Source organism: Apteryx mantelli, chromosome 19 (genome assembly GCF_036417845.1).
Source record: "Apteryx mantelli isolate bAptMan1 chromosome 19, bAptMan1.hap1, whole genome shotgun sequence".
NCBI lineage: Eukaryota > Metazoa > Chordata > Aves > Apterygiformes > Apterygidae > Apteryx > Apteryx mantelli.
The window spans coordinates 9,967,981-9,993,165 of NC_089996.1; the positions used below are offsets into that span (position 1 = coordinate 9,967,981).

At 54.7% G+C, this 25,185-nt stretch overlaps 2 protein-coding genes across 2 annotated transcripts in view; one reads left to right on the forward strand and one right to left on the reverse strand.

Moving 5' to 3' along the window:
* Positions 1–609: 609 nt before the first annotated feature.
* Positions 610–20,575, reverse strand: CDR2L (cerebellar degeneration related protein 2 like). Its single transcript, XM_067308176.1, has 5 exons — positions 20,456–20,575; positions 8,363–8,475; positions 6,753–6,901; positions 5,718–5,882; positions 610–3,459 (listed from the first exon to the last, which is right to left on the reverse strand). The coding sequence occupies exons 1-5, from the start codon at positions 20,532–20,534 to the stop codon at positions 2,574–2,576; spliced, it is 1,392 nt and encodes a 463-aa protein (XP_067164277.1). The 5' UTR covers positions 20,535–20,575; the 3' UTR covers positions 610–2,573.
* A 3,302-nt stretch (positions 20,576–23,877) lies between these two features.
* Positions 23,878–25,185, forward strand: part of HID1 (HID1 domain containing) — a 31,257-nt gene continuing 29,949 nt past the window's right edge. Inside the window, exon 1 of the mRNA XM_067308139.1 lies at positions 23,878–23,979. Coding sequence (XP_067164240.1) covers positions 23,914–23,979 — 66 coding nt within the window. The 5' untranslated portion in view covers positions 23,878–23,913. The remainder of the gene's footprint in view (positions 23,980–25,185) is intronic.

Genomic DNA, 25,185 nt, shown 5'->3' on the forward strand with positions numbered 1-25,185 from the left:
ACAAAAATAGCATTTGAATTGCAAGCTTAGAAATTGGGCGGTTTTATAGAGACTTCAGAGCTGACAAAAGAACACTTTTGGTTTTTTTTTGGTGGCAGATATTAGTAGTCCAAATGCATAAAATGTATGTTATATAAATAATGTAGCAATATAGTTTGCTATATTCTCTGTGCTTTCTACAAAGGAGCCTGAAGCATTTTCTTGACCCAAATCATACATGAAAATCAAAGACATAACTCTCCTGCTGTTCCCAAAAGTAAAAGTAGCTGTAAAGATAGCCCCAGCTTTGAGAATACCGGTGTTCCTTTTTATTTAAGAAGAGAATAAAGCATTTTTAAATATAGTTAATCTGATGTGCACTTTAACTGTGATGTTGATTCACACACTAGTGTTTAAAACGGAAAGTGAAGGTGATCCTCTTCTCACACCCACGCAATAACCAGATGACTGCAAAGCAAACATTGGATGACTTGAAACAACATTGCTTCAGCTATGCCCTGGTACAAACATTTAAGTGTAGGGTGTTGATGTTTGTCGCGCCAGCTATTGACAGCAGCTGCGCTGGTGAATGCTCTGAGAAAATCAACTTGACACTGCTTTTGTTGCTGTTGTTCGTTTTTATTTTATTTTTTTTATACAACTGCTTTCCATTATAAATAAATAAGGCATGAAGGTTCTCCATACTGTTACAGAGCTGGTAGCCACAGTAGTGCGCATGGCTCCTAATGTTTCTTGAATTTGGGGCACCTGAAAACGCAGAGCACGGAAGAGAGAAGCATTTGGTGGTGGGTAGTTCAAGGAGGATACTTCCAGAATGGGAACCTATGGGGAAGCCAATGTGAGAGGCTGTGGTGTGATTCGGGCATCGCATTCCCGCCAGCCTGCCTAAGTGGTAGCCATCTGAACAGAAGAGAGGGCTGAGGGGGTATTTTTGCAATATTCATTTCATTGCGAGAGAAAGAAAGGTAGCTCCACATAACATCAAGGCCCTAGATTTGGAGCATAATTATGTTTTAACAGCCTTCCCCCTCCAAAGGGAGATTTATTTTAGTCAATGTAGCAAAAATCCCAACCAATTTTGGGATGTAAACTGGTAAATATAGAATCCAAATCTGGCCTAAAGTTTTTCCAGGCGGGTACAGAATAGGTAGCTTACACTGAACTGCTCGTTTCTTGTGGCTCAATGCTCTGGGTGTCGCCTAAGCTGTAATGAAATGCTGCTTCTCTGCCTAAAATGCATGTCTGACCTAACGAGGTCAACATCTAGTTCATGAAAAATGGAAACTGGTGATTCCTGAGACTGCAGTGGCCTTTTGGCTGTGTTTGCGTGTCTGTGGAAGCAACAGTGAGGAGATTTCAGCGCTGGAAAGTGAACTGGAATATGAGAGGTGCAACCTTTGGAGACAGTAACTCAGCCAAGTTCGATTATTTTCAGCAGAAAACTGAAATCTGTCCTCTCATCTGGGAATATATTCAGAGCAAAAGTGTGGGACAGTGTGTGATCAGCACTACTGCCAGGGCCAGTGCTCTTGACGCTGTAAGAATACGATGCTCTGTTGTTATCCTTCTACTACATGTGAGTCACTAGTCAGTTTTTGCAAGCCCATGCAGGTTATGTTGGAGGAGCTTGCTACAACGGGGCAATGACAACCTCCTGAACAGCACAGCACAGAGGGCTGGTGCCCAGACCATGACACCAAGGCATGCCTCTGATACTGTAATAGCACTTATTGTCTAGCTTATGGGAAAGCCCTGGTCATCAAGTTCCTACCAGGCACAGCGATTGACCTGGGCTGAAATACTGGGGCAGATTTAAAGCAAGGAAATCCCATATGACTACAAAGTCTGGAGAGTATGGGCTGAATTACTAAGTGATGCTGATGAAGACAGGACAACCAGTTTTATGTTTCTCTTCAAGTTTGTCCAGTTGCAATGAGCTTGCATTGTAAATAGCTGAAAAACCTGACTGATAAGAGAATGGCTTAGATAGCAAGAACATACTGCCCTTTAAGGAAGGGGAAAGGTTAGATGAAAGTCTCTCGGGTACAAGCGCAGGTTCTTAGCCATAAAACCAAAGTGGAGGGGTTGGACTGATGTTTCCAAGCAGCCCCTGAAGTTCTGATGGCTTTTTCTGTTTTATTTTGTAACACTGCACTCCAGCTGGTGCAGAACACTGGAGGACATCCAGGCTTTTGCTTGCAGATAATCATAGTGACTGTAAGACAAGCTGAAAAGGGTGGAGGAAGTGATCAGTCTTCTTTTTTGTGATGTGGTTTTTGTTGCTGTTGTGATTTCTGGCTGCGGCAGCAACTCATGCAGAGATTCATTGTACAGTTTCTCAAATCCTCTAACTACAATGTACAATTTTTCCAACAAGTTGCCCAGAGTCCTAGCTTAAAAAAGTGACTTGAGTCTCTGTGACATTTTCTTGCTTTTAGAGTCCCCTTCCCATACAAGAATATAACATGAGGTCTCTTGAACCTTCAAAGCAGTGGGGCCACAAAATGTTTCCTGGGGCTAAAGAGAAGGCTTGGCTGTTGAGATTGTATGTAGGAACTGCACAGAGTCAGGACTCATTTGCTGCTCTTGTTTTTCACTTTTGTCGCATTGATGTCTGCTTTTGTTTTCTGGATGCGGGAGAAGATCTCCTTAAAAAGAGCTTTGTACTCAGGCTGACTTTGCTCCAGCCGCTTGTCCACAGCTTCCACATGTTTGGTGATGGTCTTCTCCATGGTTTTCCGCTCTTCCAGCTCATGTCCCTCTCCCCGGAAGTCTCTGAAGGAGCTGTCACGAGAGATGGGGCGGGAAGTTTGGACCCCTGTGTGGCGCACACTGTCCTTGTGCTGCCGGCATTTGCTCAGGAGCTCTTCGTATTTCTCCAGCAGGGCATGATACTGCTCATCTACTTCTCTCAGGATGGACATGCCCCGTTTGCGCACGTTGTTAGCATGCAGCGTGTAATTGCCCTCATGCCGGCTCACAGCATCCTTGGTCACGATGGCATTGAGGGCTGTATCACTGCAGCTTTTCCGGACAGGATGGTTTGGGGAAGGTGTCATTGATGGCCCGTGATTTTTCCCTCCCTCTTCCTCAGAGAGGTCAATGTAATCTGCTTCTGGGGCATTATTCAGCGGCTCAAGGAGGGCCTCGGACAAGTTGTCTTCTCTGCTGAGCAGATACTTCTTGACTTGTTTCATCTGTTGTAGCTCTAGGAGCTCTGCTTCCAGTTCCTTGATGCGCAGTTTGCAGTTCTCCATCTCGCACACTCGCTGCTCAAGGTCCGAGTACTCCTGAATAACGGAGGTGTATTCTCGCTCAACCCTCTCCTTCCGCTGCTTCTCCTGGTTGACTTGGGACCTCAGGGAGTTCACCATGGCTTGGAGACGCTCATTCTCCCGCTCCAGTGGTTTCTGGTTGAACTCCATCGAAGAGCTGTGGACCTGGAATGCGTCCTCATACCTGAAAGAGAGAAAAAGACTCTTGAGAGAGATAAACCAAATGACGGTCTATGAAGGGCTCGGATTGTGGCTTATTGTCATGTAAGTAACTCCACAGGTGCCCAGAGAAGAAAGAGCCCAGTGAGTATCTGAGATCATGGAGCGAGATATTTCTCCTTCCCATGTGCCCAGAACCTCAATGGGTGGATGAGGCCCTGCTGGACAGGGAGACCAATCTCTGTCCTAGAGAACTTACTGTCTGATTTGACAACATTGATGAAAGACAGGAGGGAAATGAAACCCTAAAAGGTGAGAGACTCATCCCGTCAACAGACAAACCAGCAACATTGCTGTGAAGCAGTGAAGAATGTTCACGTGCTACCAGTCTGAGTTGAAAGTAAGCACCTTTGGGTTTTTCCACCTGGAGTTCATAAGGTACTTGCTGCATCTGCCTCCTGACCCTAGAGCAAGATGGGGAAAGGAGCTGTTTTGTTTTGGGGGTATTTGCACACCTTCCATCCTCCTTCATGCCCAGATAACACTGGCAGAATCTAGAGGGAAGAACCCTTGTGAAGGCAGAGCCCCAACGATCCTGCAGGACTAGAGGAGAAAGAGGAATTGGTATAATGGGATGGAAAAGCACCTAAGGAAGCTGCAAGCTGCTTTTCCCCCATGCCTGCTGGACTTGTGAAAGGACTTGTGTTCAGGTGCTCACCTTTGCTTGCAAAGGGAAGGTGTAAATGCAGAAAATTTTTATGAAGAAAAACTGTGTGGCCCAAAACCCAAAGAAGTAGAACTAAGGCTTTTACATTGCTGCCTCTAGACTTAAAACAAATAAAGAACAACAAAAAAAACCAACAAAAAATCCCACCCAGTCGAAAAACAGAAGCACTGGCTGTGCTTTCCTGTGTCTGGGAAGTGCTCCAGAAAGAGTGGGAGAAGATTTATAAAACAAGGGAGGTGGGAAAAGACTTTTGACAGAGTTGCCCCTTCTTCATTGCTCACTACAGTGGAACCAATGTAGTGATGTAAAATAGACTTCCCCCTTCTCTCAGCTTGCTGTCAGGAAATCTGTTTTGCCTCCTTCTCAATTAAGTGCCCATGGCATCCTATCTTTTTAGAACAGATTGGAAAGAAAGCACCACTGCTTCCCCTGGGGGGCGTGGATGGTGGTGGGGGTATTGAACAGCTTTCCGAGTTACTAGAGGGCACAGTGACCTTCAAACCAACTGCAGAGCTGAAAGCCAAACTGTGCAGTCCAGTGGCATTGAGGGCAGAGCGGTGCTGGGGGATGGTGGGGAAAAGAACCATGTAGACATTAAGTGGATTTTGCTGGGGGTTAGATTATGCCCTTACAACATCCCCGTTGCTGCTGCAGTAAAAATGTTGGTTGTTCATATCCTCTGGCAGTGGATGCTTTCAGTAAAAAAGTTTATTGATTGCTTATCTATTTAAAGAAGATTCTATTACGGACAAAGCTGAGGAAGAAATGCCCTCATGAGGTCAATGAATTAACACAGCGTCTGGGTTTCCAGGAGAACCAAGTATGCGCTAATGATGAAGGAGTTTGTAGAGCAGCTGGCACCATGTAGCCTGCCTTGATCTGTGACTGCTGCTCTTAGGGGCTACTGGAGTCATATTGGGCAAAAATGCACTGGTTCAGTGGGCAAGAGATGCCGGTCCTTTGTTGGGAGGCAGCTGCAAAGGGAAAATGAGTTGTGTTGGCAAGGAGGCCAGTCTGCTTGGGCAGGTCAAGCTAATGGTTCTCTTTACATGATGTGTTACTGGGTGGGTTGTACTGGGAGAGGCTGGTTTGATCTATGAAGAGATCAGGCAATGCGTCCTGGTTGGTGTGCGTTCCCTCACAGCTTCCTGCCAATGTGCCAGGAGAACCACAACCTCTCCAGACAGTGCCTGTCCCCTTGGCCAGTCCCAGTGCGGCTGCGTAAGGCGACTGAATCCTCCTTCACAGCTATTCCTGCCCCTGAAAGAGAGGTTGTTACATCTCCCCATTGGAGGCATCGCTGATGCTAGGCTGGGAAGGCTCTGCCTTGCCAACTCCACCTGCCCAGGTGAGCATGCAGGAGACAGGGAGGTCCTCCCTTCATCTCCAGCATCAAGTTTTAGGCTCTGATGCAGAGCCTGGATTTGTATGGGTGTGTGTTGGGGGGGTTATGTGTGCCCCTAGAGAGGCTGCCCCCTGCTTGCAGGCAGAGGAATAGGGGAGAAGGTTGGAGTTGGTGTTAGAGATAAGGCTGAGCCCTCCCTGCTCCTCTGTACCTGGGGCTGGAGCACAGCTCCTTGAGGCAGGGGAAAGTGTGGATGGTTCGGCGCCGCTCCCTCTTCTCCCGCCGAATGCGGAGCTGCTCCAAGCTCCGCATTTCTTCCACCTGTTTCTGGAGCTCCTCCACTTGGTTCTGCAGCCCCTCAATCGTTTCTGTCAAGCTGCAGCGAGGAAGAGAGAGAGAGAGAGCGCGAGCACAGGTGAGGAGGTGGGCACGGCAGCCATGGGTCTTTGAAGCATTTCTTCCCATAAGGAGAGAGCCGATCTGTGGAAGGTACTTCCCAACAGAGCTCAGGTTTCTCGTGTGTGCCCTGGGAGGGTGACAGCTGAGCCCTTGCTTTTCATGGCAGTGGTTGGTCCCTCTCTGCGTGGTTCCTCTGGAATGGGGGTGTTTACAGAGAAGGGTGGGGGATCGAAGCAGGGGATCATATTAATTTGTGACCTTCTGTTCTCAAATCAGCTGGCTAAAACAATCACCTCTGAGGCATAAGTGCTCTCTTGGAATATCTCTGCACTAAAAGGCTCAAGCAAGCAGGCAGCAGTTTATTCCCCCCTTGTTTCTCCTGTAAAAATAAACAAGGAGATGCAGCCTGGAGATTTCGGTTTTATCCTGGCTGTGAATGCAGTTGGTAAAACTCTCTGCTCTAAAACTCCCTCTCTGTACAGTCGTTTGCAAAAGATGCGGTATTGCAAGGACGTGGCTTAACAGTCTGTTGTTTCCAGGGATGACCTTGGTCATGGGCCTGTTTTAGGAAGTTATTGACAAACTGGTGCTTCAGCACGGGCTAGCCAGGGTTTCCCTAGCGGCTCTGTGCCTGCTGTCCCTGACAGGCTGTCTGCTCGGGCCCTTCCTGATATGATTACGTGCCTCTTCTTCAAGGAAGAGCATGCACCAAGGAGGGAAGGCTGCTGTGCCTCTCTCCTGGCAGCTTCCAAGTCCTTTCTTTATCCAGCCCTCATCCCAAGGGTGCCTATGCCGTGGCTGACCTATGTTAACCGGCATCGCTCTGGTGGGAGGAGGGAAGCCATACCACTGTATCTTCTGCTGGGATGTCTTGCTTTCCAGCACGAGCTTCTGGTTAGCTAGCTCCAGGTCGCGTGCTGTCAGGTCCAGCTGCTCGTAGACCTTCGCATGCTGTTCGTTCATCTGCCGCAACATCTCTAGTTGCTTCGTCAGGTACTGCAAGAAAACCCGAAACAAAGACACTCCGCATGCAAAGTCCAGAGCATTTCACAAGCAGAATTCCCACCGCCTTTGCTTCCTTGATATGGTGTCTGTTATCCTCTACCTGCCTGGAGCCGCTTCCACGCTTGAAGTATTCATCCTACCCCCTGCCCACTAGAGATGTTTTTGTGTCTAAAATACAGCTGAACTTCCCCTGCCCTCTGTGTACGATCCCTCTCTACTCAGCTGCCCTTTTACTCGCAACACCCAAAGAAAGCCGATATCCCTGAGATCGTTCCCCTTCGCCAAAGCGGATTGAAATTGGCTGTTGGTTACTGGATCATTTGACAGGTCAGCTCCAGAAGCCGCGTTTCCTTTGGAATTCAGGCTTAAAAATCTGAGTCCATGAAATGTGAGGAGACCCCTGGGCTTTGCTGGTTCGCAGACCCCTTCCTGCGCGCTGCCTTTCTGAGTCTGCTACTGAGAGATGTGCTGCGAAGCCCTGGGTCTCCTCTGCAGCGCCCGGGGCTCAGGAGAGCAAGGGCTCGGGGGCTGCGACTGCGTGAGGAGCCAAATCTCTGCGGATCAGTGTCTGCTGGCTGAAGAAAAGTGATTTTTTTTCTAAAGGGCAGCCCTTCAAAGCAGGGGCATCTGCTCGAGGGTTCACCCCCGGCTGGTGTCGGACCCCGAAGGCTTTGGGGGATGTGCTCCTGAAGGGCTGGTGCGGGGGGCAGCTAAACCACCGGTTTCCTCGCACGTAAGCCGTCGGACTCTCGCCACCCTCACGTGCTGCTCTTGTGAACTCTCATCCCTTCTCTGCCCTGCGCCTGCCTCAGTCAGTGGGTTTTCGACCTTTTTGGATTCGCAGATGCCTGGAAGTTTTCCAGGGGAGGAAGCCCCTCCCCGTACAGTAGGTTTAAGCCTCTAAGCTCAGTTCTGTGGGCTCTTAGAAACAGTCCCCTGACCCCAAAGGATGCATCGAACAGTGGTTCGGATTGCAGCTCCTGAGAAAGCCCCCTTTGTTAGAGGCAGAAAATAGGGCTCTGTTACAGCGGTGCCGAGGGGCCGCCGAGAACAAGCGCGATTATGAATAACTGGAATCAGGGAAAAGCGGCAGCGGAGCAAAGCTGTGCAGCGGAGCGGGTGCGAAGGCTGGCGTACGGGCAGGGAAAGGCCAGATGTGCCCCAGATGCAACCAGTGCTGGTTCGGAAATCTGGTGTGCATATCTGGGGGGAGGGGGGGGGTGCAAAAAGGGGGAAAAATACCCATTAGTGGGAGAAGGGGAACCTCATCCAGGCCTTAATCCCCGTGATTCGGCCACATACAGGAGGGACTTTACCTCCCACCCGCCTTGGTACATCCCTTCGTTTCTGCAAGCTGTTTGCGCCGGCGGAGGCTCCCCTTCCCGGCCACCTCCCTCCGGCGACGGCGGTGACGGCACCGAGCGGTCCCCGCTGCCCCGGCTGCGTCTCTACCTCTATTTCCTGCACTTGCTCCTCGTTGGTCGTGTACATCTGCTGCAGCGAGTCCTCCAGCTCCTTGTTGCGCTCCAGCAGGGTCTTCCCCAGCTCGGCTGCCAAATGCAAGTCTGGAAAGGAGAGGAGAGGAGCTCAGGGCCCGTGCAGGACCTGGCCTGTACGCCGTGCGGGGCCGTGGGAGCGAGGGGAGGCGCGGCGGGGGCCGTGCGCGGCACCTCCGTGCCACGAGGACTCGTCCTGGCCGGGCGGTGCTGCGGGGCGCGCAGCGTCGCCAGGATCAGGCCCCCCGAGGGGGCAGCGCGGGCGCCAGCTCAGCGCTGGGTCTCCCCCTCGCTGGCGCCGCGCTGGCGCCGGTGGTTGTTGCAGGGGGCTGCAGGGTGGGAGCTGTTAGCGGGGTGGCGTGGGAGAGGGCTGGAGCTTTCCTGGCTTTTCCCCTCGTGTACTGGAGCTTTTGCTGTGGATTGAGTGAAGCTGGGTGATGCAAAGGTTGGTGAGGAAGAACCACCTCATATTCTCCCTTTTCCACCCCTTTAAAAAGCTGCTGAAATAGTGGGCCCTTAGGAGAAGTGCAGAGAAAATGGTTGTTAATGGTGTGGTCAGCTGAAACGCTGCATTTGTCACCTCCTGCTTAAAAAAAAATACCCGGAGCCCTGCAAGTCCCGCGCTGGCAGGAGTTTGAGTGCCTCAGGTGATGCTGTTTGTGGCCCTCGGATGGCACAGCTGGCTCCTGCCATATCCCTCCACTTTCACAGCAATTGGTCGTTTGCTTAAAGCCCTGTCTCCTGGGAGATCGCGGGGGTTCCCAGCTTTCCCGGTGCTTTAAAAGGTGAATTTCCAGCTCTTGCAGTGGCAGACTGCAACTAAAACCTGACCTTAAGCCTTCGAAACCAGAAGGTAAGGAACAGATACCAATGCGTATTATTACTCTTTCTGTTTCCAGCAGGGTCATCGCTCCGTTTGTGGATACGTAAGAGCCGCAATGCTGCGGTGCGGAGCGGGGTTTGCTGCCCAGGCATTTTCTCAGCCCGTCGTAACACTCTCATTTCTAGTGCCCGACTAACGACGTGTTTTGCAAAGGCCCTGCTGGAGCTGGGAGCAGCTGTAATTTCTTCCAGCGGTTAATTTGGCCGTGCTGTTGATTGGGAAGCAGTGATACCCGGTCATTAGGACGAGAGGGTGGGGGGGCCAGGACTCCTGGGATAGATTCTGAGCCTGGGAAAATCATGAATCTCTCGCGCTTCAGATGTCACACCCATAAAGCGAGGCTGATACCAACCTCCCAGCCGCGAGTGCTTGCAGGGGAGGAGCTGTTAGCGTGTGCTAAGGGATCCTCCTGACGGCTAACGCTACGGCGTGGGAAGAACCGTTACAGTATTAGTTTGCGTGATGCCTGCTTTTCTTTCTGCGTGGCTATAGTGGTGCCGGAGGGCTGGCTCCCTACATCTAGTCCAAGCCAACAGCTGTTCAGTGCGTCCCCACATCTCCCCTCCACCGTGGGAATGTGCTCTCCAGCTGTGGCCTGTACTGCAGGGAGTTATTCTAGGATGCGACCTTTTTAATTACAATAGCCGTAATTGCACAGTGACCTGGTCTGAGGGCTGCCATCCCAGCTATGAGCGTAATCAAGATGTTGGCATGTATCCCTGTGGACAGACGTCCTTCGCCTATTTTACAGCCATGAAATTTCTCCAATTTCCGAAGTGCCCTTGGGAGACTGAGTGTCTGATAAACTGGCTGGGGAACGGCAGGAACAGCCAGCAGAGATGGAGGAGAATCTGTGTCTTCAAGCTGCCTGGGGCTGTATTGACCTGCGCTGCTGCCTCGCCAGAGCCTGTATCGCTGCTGGTGACCGGCACGCTGCAAACCGCGTCCCGTCCTGCTGGAGCGACGCAGCAATGAGGGCCCCGGCACAGCGGCGTGCAGAGAGGGGGCTCCGTGCTGGGCTCCGGGAACGAGTCGGGAGCGTTGCCGTCCCTGTGGATTACATCAGTGCTCGCCCACCATATGGCGTCCAATTTAATCAGCTGGGGTTGAGTTAAGTGGATTAGGCAGCACAAGATTCTGCGTCGTAATTTAAAGGGCTCCGTCAGCAATAATTTAATGGGGGAAACGGGCAGCATTTAGGGAGAAGTGGGAAAGAAGAAAGGACGAGGCTGAGCTCCAAGCGGGAAATTGGTTCTTCTTTTCCATTTTGAGCGTAAGGGCCTGGGAGACTCCAGGATCGAAGGATATGGGGGAACTGGTTCCTTTAGTGTCTCTAAACAGCTGCAGCCATCGAGATGTGTGTGCTGCCGCTGGCCAAGGCATCCCTGTAATCCCGTCTCCATCGTTCCCTTGCAGCTGAGCCCTCTCTTCCCACCTGTTGGGCTCCTGGGGGTCCCCCAGGCTTGTGGCACCATGGGGACGATGCAGGGAAGTGCTTTAATACCTTCTTTAGACCAGATCCCCATTGCTCCTAGCACTAACCATGGCCCCTACGGGGCTTGGGTAGGACACAGCTCCCCTCTTCCTTAGAGACATCGGAGACCCTAGGCTGAAGGTGAATTTATCAGCAAGTTGCTTGGATGGAGGGAGAACTATATGGGGATCTTCTCTGCAGAGCGCTGTGGTTTCCCCATAATTTTTCATATTGCTCATCGCTTCTCCACAGTCAGATCAGAGAGCTGATACTGTCCAACTTGCCCTAGTTTAGCAGTTATTCTGATGCCTCCCTTCCTCCCTCCTCGCTCGGCTTGGAAGAAGAGATCAGGAGGCAGTGCACGGTCACGTGTGTCCCGTTAGTGCAACCGATCCGCTGCCCGGGAACGCCCGCCCGCGCTGAAGGCATCGCCAGTGAAACGGCCAACGTTCAACTTGAACGGTGCCTTTGAGGAGACCGTATTGGGGGCCCCAATGTCGCCCAAATCCTGTTTGGGCGATAAGGAGCGCAGAGCATGGCTGCAAAGTGTCCTGGGCGCAACCAGCTCTTTGCCCTCTGGCCCTCGGTACTGCAGCGAGCGCTGATGTGACCCTGCTGATTAACACCAGCTAACGAGACTCCTGCGTCTCCAAACACAGAGCCGGGTCGGGAGCTCGGCGGAGGCAGTGAGGCCGTATTTCCCCGTGAGCTTCAGTGGGGAAGGTGCCTTGGCGGGGAGGGAGGGGAAGAGACAAGAGAAGGTATGGTAGAAAGCAGGGGAAGAGAGAAGGGCTCCGAGTCCCAGCAGAGCACGGTGCCAGGTGCTGCTGCCTTGGAGGCTCCTTCCCTTCAAGTGGGACGGCCACCGGCCTGGAGTGCCGCTGTCCAGGGTTTCCCATGGAAAATCTGCGGGGTCTGTGTCTCCGGGCAAACTTCAGAAGATCCTGAGCCAAACCCTGTGGAAGGTCGTGCTTGACTGAAACGGGCTGAGGAGCGAACTGCCAGGTATTCACGCAACATCTCGTGGGAACGCCGGACGTGCGCTGCGGGGATCTGCCGTGGAGGCGAGCACTTCCCGGCTGCCCTGGGCTTCCCAGCAGCTCCCAGTGTGGCCCAAAGGGGGTTTGGAGGCATTTCTGTGTTTCTGGTGCTGGCCTGCGTCTGTTGGTTGTTGCTCTGGGGGTTTGCAAGTCTCGTGCCTGGTGGGGGACGTTTTGGCTGCTCCCGGCAGCACTGTGTCTGTTCGCTGTTCAAACCAGCCTCATAAACACGACTTTCCAGAGGAAGCCGCCGTCTGGAGCAGGCACTTCTGGCTTCTCTCCTCGTCTCTCTTACCTGGAACAACTCAGCCGTTTAGGCTGCGAGAAAACATGCCCGCTGCTTGGCGGGGCTCAACATCTGCTGTGCCAAATGAAGGCAAAGGCTGCTGCACTTTGCCCCTTATCTTTAAATAACCGCCCCCACCTCTGAGCTTTAGCTAGTGGCTTGGATAGGCCAAGTTTGACGCACAGCCGAGGAACAGCTAGCGGAGCCGGTGCGGGGGTCTCCAGAGGAGGTTCAGGGTGCTTGGTGTAGATGGGGTAGGCTGAGAGTTAAGAGCTGATGTTTAATGCTGTTGATGTTGAATTTAATTGCGTTTGCTGTCTGCTCCATTACATGTGGGTACTTAGAGTCAAGGGTAGGTAAAATTATTCCTTTCAAAATCTAAATAAGTGATGCTATGCTGATTTACCCCAGCGTAGGGTGTACTTGCCGCTCATTTATTTTTCTTTTTAGTTGCAAGGGATTGCGCAGTCTGGGTTCATTACAGTGAAGATCAACCTTTGCATGTCGCTCTTACTGCTGCTCCACGGCAGGTGATGGAGGGACTCTGTGTATTTAGTGCTTGTAAACTTTGCAGTGGAACTTACTGGGTACCGAGAAAGCAAGTGCCATCTGAGAGCATCTCGCAACCTACAGGCATGTGTGGATGCGCCAAAGCCTTGTCAAGATGCCCGCTCCACAGCTGGTAGGATTTCCCATGGCCAGGCAGAGCTTTTGGAGAGGACCACCAGTGTTTCTGCCAAGGGATGGATTCTCCGTCCCTTTTCAGCTGGTATAGATCAGATGGTCCTACCAAAATCAGCTTTGCACTGGATGTTGTGTGTGTCTTCAGTGGGGATCTGTCATTTTGGTGCAGCCGGCAGGGGTGGGCATGTGCGGGAAATCCCTGGCAGCCCAGACGCATCCTCCTTCTCCCCTTCTTCATTTCAGCCTGCGGTTCTGTCCAGACTGAGCTGGTGTTGAGCACACGGACATTTCTGGTACTCCGGTAGCCTTATGAGATTTGCTGGATTTCCTGCTTGCTTTTGTTCTTCCTTTTCCTTCCCTTTGCCTTCTTTTGGGTAATCTGTCCCGTACCTGGGGGTCTGCCTGCGCCTACGCCAGCTTCCCCGGTAGCAGGAGAAGCTCGGGGCTGGTTTGCGAGGAGTCGAGCACGACACAACGAGAGCAGCTCTGTCCGAGCTGCCTCGCAGAAGCTGGTCCCTGAGCAAAAGTGTCTCCACGAAGGAGTGGAAAACCCCAGCAGGGATGAGGGCAGCAGCCCTGCCTGCTCTGGGCAAACAGACGGCCCGGCTATACCGCACTGGGCTGGACGCAGGTCCTCCAGCCTCCTCAGACCCTGCTGCTTGCTTCTTTGCCTTCTCTGTTTTTCAGTCCTTTCTATTGGCTCTCTCTTTAATCCTTTTTCCTCTCAGATGAACTTCAGGCTTCTTTTTTATTTAGTTTTATGCTCTCGTTCTTTTTTGCCCTCTACCACTGCATGCCCCCAGGTCTCTCTGGATGGGTGGATATGCTGATGGTTGAGACCTAGGATGGCTGCCCCTGCTTATGAGATGTACGTGTCCATACATACACGTAGAGAGCAGCCCCATCCCCAGGCCCGCAGCAGTCAACGTGCGTTTTGCCGTGTTGTCGGAGCATGATAACACGGAGTGTTATTAAAGCACGGTTGGGCCCCATCTGCGCCTTTGCCGGCTGTTCTCTTATCTAAATAGCCTCCGTGGCTGTTTGCCTTGCCGGCTGAAATGGTTTCAGAGAGCTCGGTGGCTGGTGACTCGGAGACTCCGATGCTGCACCTGGATCAGAAAGCATCCTAAATAAATACAGGTGGGGAAAGAGATGGCGAGAGCAAGGAAGCCAGCGCTTTCCTGCGCACGTGCCTCCTCCAGGCAGCAGAGAGAGTGCCAGCTAATTAATTACGGTGGGATGCAGAGAACCGTGCGAATAGAGGCTTGTGCTCTTTTAAAGCTGAAGATGCAGAGATGCATGGATTGATGCCATGGAGGAATCTCCCCAGTGGATTTGGGGGGCAGGAGATTGTGACAGACCCAGGACGGACGATGAGGATTAGCACGAGGGAGACTTTACATGGTGCGCACGTGAGTGTGTGTGTGTGTGTGTGTGTGTGTGCGTGCATGTGTGTGTGTAGCACCCAGCAAGGGCAGCCGGCAGAGGCCAGGACAGCCGCTCCGTGCAGCAGGGAACGGCCCCCAGTGACAGGCTGCCACAGCCACATCGGCTCTGCAGTCCCGGCTGCACTCCCGCAATGCGCTCTCCCACTCCCGGCTATCGCAGGCCAGTGCGGCCGCCCTTGCTGTCCCCTCGCTGGGGGACGCAGGCAGCCTCGTGGGTCCCCAAGCAGTTTGGTGGGTCGGCGAGCAGCCCCGGCAGTGCCCGCTCCGGCCCCACGGCTGCCCTGCAGCTGGAGCAGCCCCCAGGGCCGCCTGCCAGCGCCGAGGCTGCCGCTTTTACACCCATGCACCGCTTTGCATGTATCAGGGGTGCGCAGGGACGGAGAGGATCCTTCTGCCATGGGCATGTTATGGTTAAATACTGAAAACAGCCTGACCCTGTGCAGTAACGCTGGAAACCTGCCCGTCTTCTCTAGCTTGGCTTTGCAGAACAGCGAGCTCCTCTCGCGCGATGCTAGCCTGCCGCTGCTGCCTGCCACCCGCTACGAGGAAAAGCTTTGAAGCCTCATTTGTCCGAGTGCCCAGTGCAAACAGCCCCTCTGGGTAACTCCTGCAGTCGGTATCAGCCGGTGCTGGCCCCCGCGGAAAGAGGCGCTGGCCTCAGGCGCGTTACCGGTGCCGTTTGGTGCCGGGTGGGAGCACAGCGCTGCAGCCTTCCCGCCCGAGTTTGCAAGGAACGGGGGCGATCCAACACTCGGTGAAATCTCCTGCTGGTTTATTTACACCCAGCACTAGTTTTGACTGCGCTTAGTGGACCTAATGCAGGGCGATGCTGCTTTAGGAGTTCAGCACCGGGACTAGTTTTCAGGAGGCTGCTTGGCCTCCAGGACGGATGCTAAGGGGATACGCTAAGGGGATACGCTCGCTGCTCCTCCCTTTGCCTCCCGCAACGCAGAGCGGTGCTCGGCCACCGGCTCATGATCCTGTGCGTCTTCCCAGGACTGAGCCCTTGCTTGCATGCCAAGAAAACTTGGAAGGTGGCACGATAACATCCTAGTTACAACTGCCACTGCTGCAGCTCCGTAACTGGAAGAGGTCAGAGTGGACCTGGATACTGCATGCTCTAACTGCTAACATTGGCAAGGAGGAGACAAGTTAACCGAGAAGTACCAAGGCGGCTGCACCATGTACTAGACCAAGATAAACTAGAGTAACTCGCCAAAAGAACCGCTGTGTAAACCTGCAAACGAACTGTCACCTTTTGGAGAGAAGGTTTATAACTGTTTGTCTAGTACTTGTGGAAAAAAACAAACTAAAAGCAACAGAAAATCAGTTTAAAGTTCCCAGCTGCATGAAGACCAGCAGTTGTTGAACATCTGGTCTCATTCCTCCAAGGTATTTTCTGAGAGGCATATTTTCCTAAATTCTTGGCCTGCATATGTATTTTTGAGCATGTTAAGTAGTAGTTTTGGAAGCCCTAAAGATGCATCTGGCAGGAGCACGCAGAGATCTTCTAGAGTCAGATGGGGCGGGGATATATCACTCCGCTTCTTCGCAAAAGGCCTTTTAGCAGAGGAGAGAACTGTGTCTGCATGCGAGAAGTTATGCATTAGCCTGGGCAGCGGCACTACTTTTCGGAGAAGCAGGATCGGACCCTCATGCTGTCACTGCTCCGCCTGTCACACGGACTCAGCGCACCCGTCCTGTCACCGGCCGGCGCTGGCTGGTACCGAAGAAATGAATGAGGATTGGAAAATGCATCCACGGGGGGACAGGCTCTGCTGGCAGGGCGACGGGGGTGGGTTGTTCCTAGGCGCCGAGCTCCTGTGGCTCGGGGTTGCTGCGGATGGAGCTGTGGATGGACCATAAACCCTTCGCACGCAGCCTTGCCAAGGAGCAACGCCTCTGCTTAACGGGCTCTTCCGGATGGCAGATGGAGAAAACTCTCCGGTTTCTTCCTTCTCTGCTCCTCTCCCTCTTTCCAGTAGTTCCTCTAATTCCACTCCCTCCCACAGCTGGAAGTATGTGCCCGGTTTTGGCAGCTGGAGAAAGGAGTTTCTGTGCGAGCCTGGCAGGGAGCTCCTGAGAGCCGCTCTGTGCGGGGCTCTCCTACGCCCTCCTTTCCCGCCTTCCTCGTGTACCAGGGGAATCTGTGTTCCAGGAATATATATTTTTGCAAATCTGGAGGCTCTCATTGCTTACTCCTCTGAAAGACTGACCTAAATGTCAGTTTAGTTCCTTGTCTGCTGGGCCATTCTAGTCTCTCTTGTCATTTCCAAGCCTAAGATCCCCCGGCAGCTCAGCAATTAGCCACTGAAAACTTCCCGCTCCCGGCAGCTACCTGCAGTCCTGCACTGCTAAGCGAGCGGCTCGGCTGCTGCAGGGACAGCTCGGGCCCCCGGACTGGCAGCGGCGGAGGAAAGGCACCACATTAACCGCTGCGCTCCTGGCTTATTCCCAAAACTGCATGGCTTATTCCCAAAGCTGGGCAGCCGGGATAACTGCATCGCCAGGGACAACTTGGGATACCGCCTGCTCCCCAGCGCAGCGAATGGTTTGGGCAAGCTGGCCGCGTGTTGCAGCTTTGTGGACCACCCTGTTGGGGTTTAGCGGTGGCAGAAAATGGGCAGTTGTGGCTGCTAGCGGGTGTTAGCACCGATCCCCTGCGCTCACAGCGACAGCAGGGCTGAGCCCGGACCGCTCGTGACCCCACGTCTTTACACGGATGAGTTGGGAGTGGTGCAAGCTCAGCACCTTGCATCGTTTTCCTTCTCAGCATGCAAGCAATCACATGCTTGGCAGGGGGAGGAATTAAAATAAGATGCTTAGATCTGGAGACCTTTAGAGGTTACAGCCATAAAGTCCTAATTCTGCATTACAGACAGGTTGGCCCAAAAGTTTGTGTGGCTTCCCAGGAGGAGAGGACTATCGATCTCGCAGTGGCAGCGAGATGCTGGGCTGGTTCCTGGAGTACCTCCGGTCCTGCTGGCAACCCGGAGCAGCGCTAGCCGGTTTCATTTACCTGGGAGGAACTGCCTCAAGGCTTGCACCGCGTCCAGGCTCCACGTCTGGAGCCCTTCTCTGGGGCTGCACTCTTGTGCTTTTTGGCTTAGACCTGAACTCTGGCACGGGGATGGGGAGGCTGGGAAGATCAGGGAATTCAGCAGGGTGAAGGAGAGAAGGATTTGCTTTAGGAGACTGGTATGAGGGAGACTGAGGCTAGAAGCTGCTGGGTGCAGTCTCCACTCTGTTTGGATGCAGATGTGACTGACCTGGCACGCGGCCGTTGTGAACGCAAATGCGTCTAACGCAGGGGGAAGGTGTCCCCGCTCTTCCCCAGCTCACACTCTCTAATTTTAGGTCCTACTCATTCTCTCAGGGTCTGGCTGCACGTATGTCCTGTGCTCAGAGCATGATGCAACCGTAGCCACATCACCAGCTCCCAGCGGCTGGAGAACGGCTCCCCGTAGCTGCATTTGGGCAGTGCCGACCGCTGACGTGCTCCTGTTTGAACGCTTGGAGACACCGATCCCACAGGCCTTTTTCCCAGCCCGCGCGAGGTGAGGCTGTGGCCAAACCAAAGCAGCGCTGACGCCTGCGGGAAGCCTGGAGCAAAGCCAGGCTAGCAAGCAATCAGCCGCTCCATTTTTTTATATATTTCTTTAAATCAGAAAGTGTGCCTCAAAGGAACATCATGGGAATGAAACGCCTTGGAGGACACCAGCACTTTGTTCCCTTGTCTCTGTCCCGTCGCCTGGCTGGGATCCAAGCCTGTGCCCCAGCGCTCAGGTAGGTCAGTGCAACCCCTTCGAGCAGGCGGGCGACCGCCGCGGAACGGGTCCGGGAAGCGCAGTGGCATCGGCCTCGTTCGAGCGAGGCTGCAAGGGCTGGAGACCAGCTCTCGCTTCCTCCGAGGCCCGCGGCGGGTGCGATCGGTCACTGTGGGTGCTTCAGAAAAACAGAGGGGTTGGGGATTGTTTTCTCCCCAAAACCGTGTTATTTCAGCAAGCTGGAGCTGGAGGATGGGGGAGGGAAGTAACAGGTGCTCGGAGTGGAGCTGGAGGCATGATTTATTCTCTGGTGCTAAAATGGTTAATTAACATAATCATCGCAGAGCTCCTAGTTAAGCCATCCGTTGCTTAGCAAGCGGTTTTGGATGTAAATGTAATAAATATTTGATGATAGTGTGAAATCGGGATAAAGGCCCAGCAAGCAACCGATTCGCGCGGAACCGTCTCCTCGCTCCCGGCTTAGGCTGCTCTTATTCCTCCCAGCCCTTGCTCCTCACCACGCGTCTTTCAGCCTGCGCTTTTGTCATCCGTCTTCCCCGCGCCGCTGCCAAGCGGGCCGCCCGTGCGCGACCCCCGGCCGCTGGCGTTCCCGCCCTCGCGGTCCCGCGGCGCCGGCCCAGCGTCTCGCCCCCGGCCCCCGGCCAGCGGCCGCAGGGCTGCGCGGTTGCCGCGAGCCTCCGGATGTCGCAACGGCCGCAGCGGCAGGGCCCGGCGCACGCGGGCGAAGACTAGCGCCGGCCTTAGCGACGCTTTGTGCATCGCGCGAATTGATGGGGGTTGTAATTACCCCGCGGGAGCTTTCCGGTTCACGGATTTCCGTTAAAGCCTTCCCCGGTGCTCCGTCTGGGTTTGCCTAAGTCGAGGCAGCCCCCGGTTTTACGGGAGTTTGCAAACCCCACAGCTGGGCTTTGTTTTGGGTCTGTTTTCTGTATATGCTCGAAGGTGGAGTCTATCTGCAGCGTCAATCCAGCATCTGAAGTCAGTTATTCTGCATTTACGCTGCTGGGACAGAGCTGGGAACGCGGCCTGCAGCGGTAAGGTGTTTTAGTGGTACGTTACCAGTGCTGACTCATGAACTTGAGACCGGCGACGGCGCTAGGCTAAAAATCAATCAGTCCCGCGTCGTCCGACCCTCCCCGTGTTCATTCGTAGTGCCGCTGTCCCTCGGCCCGCATCCCGCCCCTGGCCCAGCGCCCGGTCCCCTTGTGAGCCATGCAAAGACGTCACCCTGAAATGTGAATTTCTGAGCGTTCAAAGGCTGCACTGTTTATTCAGCTGATAGCTCCAGCTCTGTCCTCTGCCCTGGTTTAATTCAAGCGTTGAATTAAACAGAACAGGGCCCGATATGCAGCTATGGGTACTTGCCGTTAGCTGAGAAGTTGGGGGTTAAAAACCAGCGGCAAAATCGCTGGGGGCCAGTTATCGTTCCCTCCTGAGCCTCTGCCCTGCAGCTGAAGTTGTGTAAACTTTAAATCGTGACATAATGCACCAGAGCGATGGTGGGCCGAGCGCTACAGCTGCAGCGGGACTGCACATCCTCCCTGGCAGTCAGCCGGCTGAAATAGATATGCAGCTGTAACATGCCTATAGTGCAACATCCTAGAGGGGCGACTCTATTTAGGCATAAATGATTTTCCCTATACACTGAGAAATCTCGTTCCTTTGGGGGCCACTCATCTGAAACGGGACTTCTTCCAGCTGTTTACTTACTGCGTGTTGACTCCAAATGTTAAGATAAGCAAAAAAAAAACAAAAACAAAAACAAATACACACAGCCACCAACTGTCCAGCCTTAAGATAAAGATTGTACAGAACTAGCGCAAATGCATGTACAGTTACTTTAAAGCAAACTACACAAGTGAATGTTCATCTTTCTCCAACCAACCTATTTTTGCTGTTTGAAATGACATTGATTTTTCTCTCCTTCCCCATTTCTCCTGCTTTTATGGCTGCCTCATAAAATCTCCAAGAGTAATTAGGTGATTTAGAAGCTTAAGGTCCCTTTGGATTTGGGCTTGTACAGCAGGAGCTTTGGGGAAACACTTTCAGCATCCCCAGCTTCACAATAAATTATTCCTTATGTATTCATTTCTAGCCAGCGTGTCGGATAACTCTGCCTGCAACTGCTCTGAGATTAAAGCAGTCTATCATAACTCTCCGGGTGCGATTCTGCCCGCAGCAAGTTTTCTGGGGAACCAGCTTCCTTGTGCATGTCACGCACCAAAATCACCGCTGCCGGAGCTCAGGCCAGAGCCGGGCTCCCTGCCTGGATCTGTCAGGTTTCAACTTCGCGGTGCCAGGACAGCGGTTTGGAGCAGCCGGGCTCGCTGCGGCGGTGCCAGCGCGGGACGAGGCGCCGGGGCGGAGGGCATCCCGCCGCCCCGCATTGCCCCTTGCCGGGGCCGCCCCCCCCCCGCGGTGCTGCCCCCCGGCCCCTCGTCCTTACCCTGCTCCAGGTCCTGCTGGTCGTACCAGGGCTCCTCTTCCTCGCTCTGAAACTCCTCCATCCTGCCGGCGCTCAGCATTTAGCACCAGCGGCCCGGGGAGACGCGCAGCATCCGCGGGCGCCGGGGGGCGCGGAGCGGGGCCGCGGGCGGCTCGGCGCTGCGGGCTCGGCGCTGCGGGCTCGGGAGCAGGGCAGGGCGGCCCCGCCGCCCCGCCGGTGCCCGGTGCCCGGGCCGGGCCGCTTGCGGGACGTGGCGCCGGGCTGGGGCCGCTGCCGCCGCTCTGCCCGCCCGGGGGGCGGCTGCCTGCTGCCCGCGGGGCCGCGGCGGGCTCCGAGGGGGCTCGGCGGCGCCGCGGCGGGGGGGCACGGCTCGCAGCGGGCCGGGGGATGCACAAAGGAAGAGGGCCCGGCGCAGCCAGGCAGATCCTCTCGCCGCAGCTCGGTGGAGACCTCTAGCATGGAAATGCTGCAAGGAAACCCGGCGAGGAGGAAGGGGGAGGCGAGACCGGCCTCCTTCTCCTCTCCTCTCCGCCCAGCCCCGCCGCTGCCAGCGGGGCGGGCAGGGGGTGCCGGCGCCCCCCGGCTGCTGCGGGGCTGCGGCGGCTGCTGGCGGCGGGGCCGGGGGGGTTCGGCTGCCTCCGGGCTGCCGAAGGAGGAGAAGGGGGGCCGCTGTGCAGCCCTCCCCCGTTATAACCCCTTGCTGCATCTCTGCCCCCAGGGAAGGCAGCCGGGAAGAGGACTCGTGTTGGGATGCAGAGGGTGTCCTGGCCTTGCCGTGGCCTTCTCAGGGAGTCTGGGCAACCAGTAGCCTCTTCTTCTTGGGATCCTTCAGTGGGGAGGTTGTTGCTTCCCTGCCTTGGCCTGTTTGGACGCGTTGCTCCTCAAGTTGAGGTTTTTTTCCTAACCTCTCTAGGTGTGGGTTTAAAAGGTGAACCCCGCATAAACCACCCCAGAGCATCACCTTGGTGGTGTCTCTTCTCGAGCTCTTCCTTGGCCTCTACATTTGCACCCTAATGAGAAATCACTGCTTCTGATACTAGCTTCTCTCTTAGGTTTGAACACAAGCTCTTGTGGTTTTTTTTTTGTTTGTTTGTTTTTTGTTTTTCTGAAGGATGGAAGGAGCTTAAAACTGAGGGAAATGAGGATTTGTAGAGTTTGGAGGAGGAATTGGAGGAATTGTGTCTGTTATATACAGGCAGGTTCAGAAAAGGCTTGGGATTTTGGTAGTTGCTTCTCAGTCCAAGGGAATAAGAATTAGTGAAAGTGGATTTGCTCATGTTTGCTAGTGTGGAATTTGGTCCAAAGGGGTATATTTGTCCTTGTTAACCCTGGAATCCGTGAGACACTCTAAGGTACAAAGTAACTTGTGAAAGTGGGTTTAGAAAATTTTTTGCCTGCTGTGTGATGAAACTCCCTAGATCTATATTTGATTGCATTACTCTGTATTGCTGCCTACAGAAAAGGCAATATAAGATGTTTACGCAAGAGCAGCAGACTGTGCATCCAGAAAAGAAGCGATCTGTGTCAGAAAACTCTGGCCAATCCAGCAGTGACAGGCAGCAAAGAGCCCATGAATGATTAAAGCAAATGCTGGGAGTCAGCTCTTGTGTACAGCGACACAGGAGGGAAATGATGCAGGGAAAACCAGAGGAATTTTAGGTGATTCCTCTGGTCTCATCATAGACCTCTCTATCCTTATCCATGTACTCCCAAAATTCAATGACTACCTTGAAAGTATTTTGCCTTAATGGAGGTGCAGACCAGCATCGAGGAGTCTCTTTTAAGCCAGCATTTGTAACTCAGCAGAGTTAACGAAGCACTTTTAGCATGTTTCGGAGAAAGCCATCTCTATATGACTCCAAGGTCTTTTTTCTGAGCATTTTTAATATAGAAATGGGAAAATCTTAACTGTGAAATATAATTGTCTGTGAAAAGTATTCTGTTCCTAGCTATAAGTTATCATCATTCATCTGTACAGCATAGCCATACCAAATGAATGAACTCCCAGATGCAAAGTCATAGTTGTTTGGCAGCAAAAGTCAGATGATATAGGATTTTGCAAAAATAACTTTTCCTGTAGATTTTACAAGAATGTCTCAGATCTGACCTGCCACCTTGAGATAATCAAGCACAGGTGATTACTGTACAGGCTATAGGCCAGCAAAGGAGGATTCCCACAATCTGCCCCAGTGGGGGAGCCAACACACTGGTTTCTTTGCAGAATGATCAGAATTACCTCATTTCCTTCGAGGAAATGCAATTTGGAGAGCTGAGCGTGTGAAATGTAATTCAGTGACACTGAAGAGACCTGTCTGCAGCTCACAGAGCTGCTCAGTGCAGAAAACACGGACAATAGCTTTAAAGGCAACACCCAGCCGCCTCTAGCAGCTGCTTTGAGATGTTCAGTATGGGCCAAACACCGAATCCCTGGTCCCTGGGGTTATAAAACACGCTCTCCTTGCAGGTGGGTGGAATTTCATTAGGGTTAATGGGCCACCACATGCAAAGAGCTCGTTGCAAGGCGCTGTAGAGGGTATTTATTACAAGCCCGCAGCCCTTTTGGGAGCAGTGCTGGGCTGCAGTCGGAGCTGGCCCTCCTCTCCCACGTCCCGCTGGGCCCGTGGGCTCGGTGCGAGGCCGTGCCACCACCGCCGAGGAGAAGCGGTGGCTGCGTGGCACTGTCGGGAGGCTCGTGCGGCTCAGCTAAGCGAGGGGCCTAGGTGACGCGAGACAAAAGCCGCTGGGGGGGAAACGAGGGGAGAAGCGGGAAGAAAGGGGCTGGCGGGGGGGGAAGGGGGCGGCGGGGGGGGAAGCCTAGGCCGGCGGGGAGGGCGGCTGTTGAGGAAGGGCCAGCGGAAGAGGGTGAACGCGCAAAATCCGTGCTCTGCCATGGATCCTGGCGGGAGAGGGAAGCCAGGAGAGGAAGCGGAGCCGTGTGCGGCGGGGGGGACCCCGAGGGAAGGGCGAAGGGGAAGGAGGCGCGGGTGGAAAGGGGCGATGGAGGGAGGTGCCGGAGGCAGGCGAGGGAAGGGGCGAAGGGCTGGCAGGCGGGATGCAGAGGGAGCGACGGCAAAGGCGGGGAGGCTGGGGGGAGCGAGCGGGGAAGGAGGGAGCGAGCGAGGGAGGAGACAGGGAGGAGGAGGAGGAAGGTGCGCGGGGAGGCGAAGGGGGAGAGGCGCGGGCGGTGGCCGAGGAAGGAGGGCTGGGAGCCGGGCTGCGAGAGGAGGAGCCGCCGCCGGGGGGGGGAGGAGGAGGAGGAGGAGGAAGGGATGAGGGAGGGCCGGGGCGGCACCTGCGAGGCCGGGTTTGACAGGCGGCAGGGGAGGGAGAGCCGCCGGCGCGGGGAAGGGGGGATGGCGGCAGCGCCGGCCGCGGCGGGGGAGGAGGCGGCGGCGCCATAAAGCGCCGCGAGGGGCCGGCCCTGCCGCCGCGGCTGCCCGGCCGCAGCCCGCCGCGCCATGGGCAGCGCCGACTCCAAGCTCAACTTCAGGAAGGCGGTGATCCAGCTCACCACCAAGACCCAGGTGAGGGCCGCCATGTCGGGGCGGGCGGGGGGGCGCCATGTCGGGAGCCGCCCTGAGGCGCGGCCTCGCCTGGCCGCGGGGCCCCCCCTCCCCGGGGCTGCCGGCCTGCTGTCCCCCACAGCCCGGCCCCGGCGACACCTTCGCTATATTCCTTATCTTTATTATTTGCCCCCCCCCCCCCCACACACACACGCAGCGCTGGGGGCACAGGGGAGCGTGGAGGCCTGGGGGCGCGCGGGGTGGCCGCCGCGCCTGGCCCGGGCGGTGGAGACGGAGGCGACAGCCAGGCACGGCGCAGGGGCCCTCGCGCTCCCCGGGTGTTTCGGCCGCGGCCGGCGGCGCTCTGGGTTTCCCCACGCTGCGAGCTGCTGAGTGCGGCCACCTGTTCCCGTGGGCGGCGGAGCTCGGCCGCCGAGGCCTGCTGCGCTCGCTGGGAGAGGGGGAAGCGAACGCGGCGCCGGCTGGACGAAGCTCGGGCCGCGGGGTGCCGGCTGCTCCCGGAGGCACGGCGTCACGCCGGGTGTTGCGCGACGGCTCGCCGCTGGCTCTCCTCTGACACGTTGCGCTTGGCTGCTGCCAGCGGCCGTGCGTTGTAGACCAAGGCTCTGCTTTGGCGAGGGCAGTGCCGAGCTCCTGGCGTGTTCGTGTGGAGGTTTAAATCGGCGCAAGGCTTGGGGATGCCCCTTTTCTGTATTTTTTTTGAATAACTGGGGGGGAGAGCCTTGCCCTGTGCTTGGGTGGCGGTTGATTGAAAGGGATGTTGGCCAAGCGTGCTGTGGAGAGAGCTTTTTGCAGCAGAAGCAGTTCCCATCTGTGACCTGCGAAAGCATTGCTGTATTTCTGCAGGCTGAACAGGAGTTAAATGAAAGGAGGTGAGGATTATGGATAGGGAGGTGTTTGTCTGGAGGCCTAACAGGTTTTTCTCTCATACTGGGAACCAGCTCAGTTCTTCTCTTAGGCTGGGAGCCCAGTAAGAGCAGCATACTGGCAGCAAAGTGGCGTGGACTGCTGCTTGTCTAAGGGGCAGAGTGGCTGTGCTCTGCTGAGAAACCACGTCTCAAGTTCTTCGGCGCTACAGTGGAGAACTCGTGTTCTGAGCCACCTCTGGTGGTGAGGAAACGGCAGCAACTAAGACAGCTTGGGGAGGATGACAGAAAGTGATGTAATGGTAGGAGGATGAGGTCAGAAGGAAAAGGGATGAATGCA

What these genes read in the sequence shown, in the direction of transcription:
- CDR2L (XM_067308176.1), bottom strand. Translation starts at nt 20,534, where the DNA reads ATGCTGAGCGCCGGCAGGATGGAGGAGTTTCAGAGCGAGGAAGAGGAG. An exon ending in CCAGCAGGACCTGGAGCAGG is followed by an intron (nt 8,476 to 20,455) that starts GTAAGGACGAGG and finishes TCTCCTTTCCAG; the next exon opens with ACTTGCATTTGGCAGCCGAG. An exon ending in TCCCAGCAGAAGATACAGTG is followed by an intron (nt 5,883 to 6,752) that starts GTATGGCTTCCC and finishes TCCTCGCTGCAG; the next exon opens with CTTGACAGAAACGATTGAGG.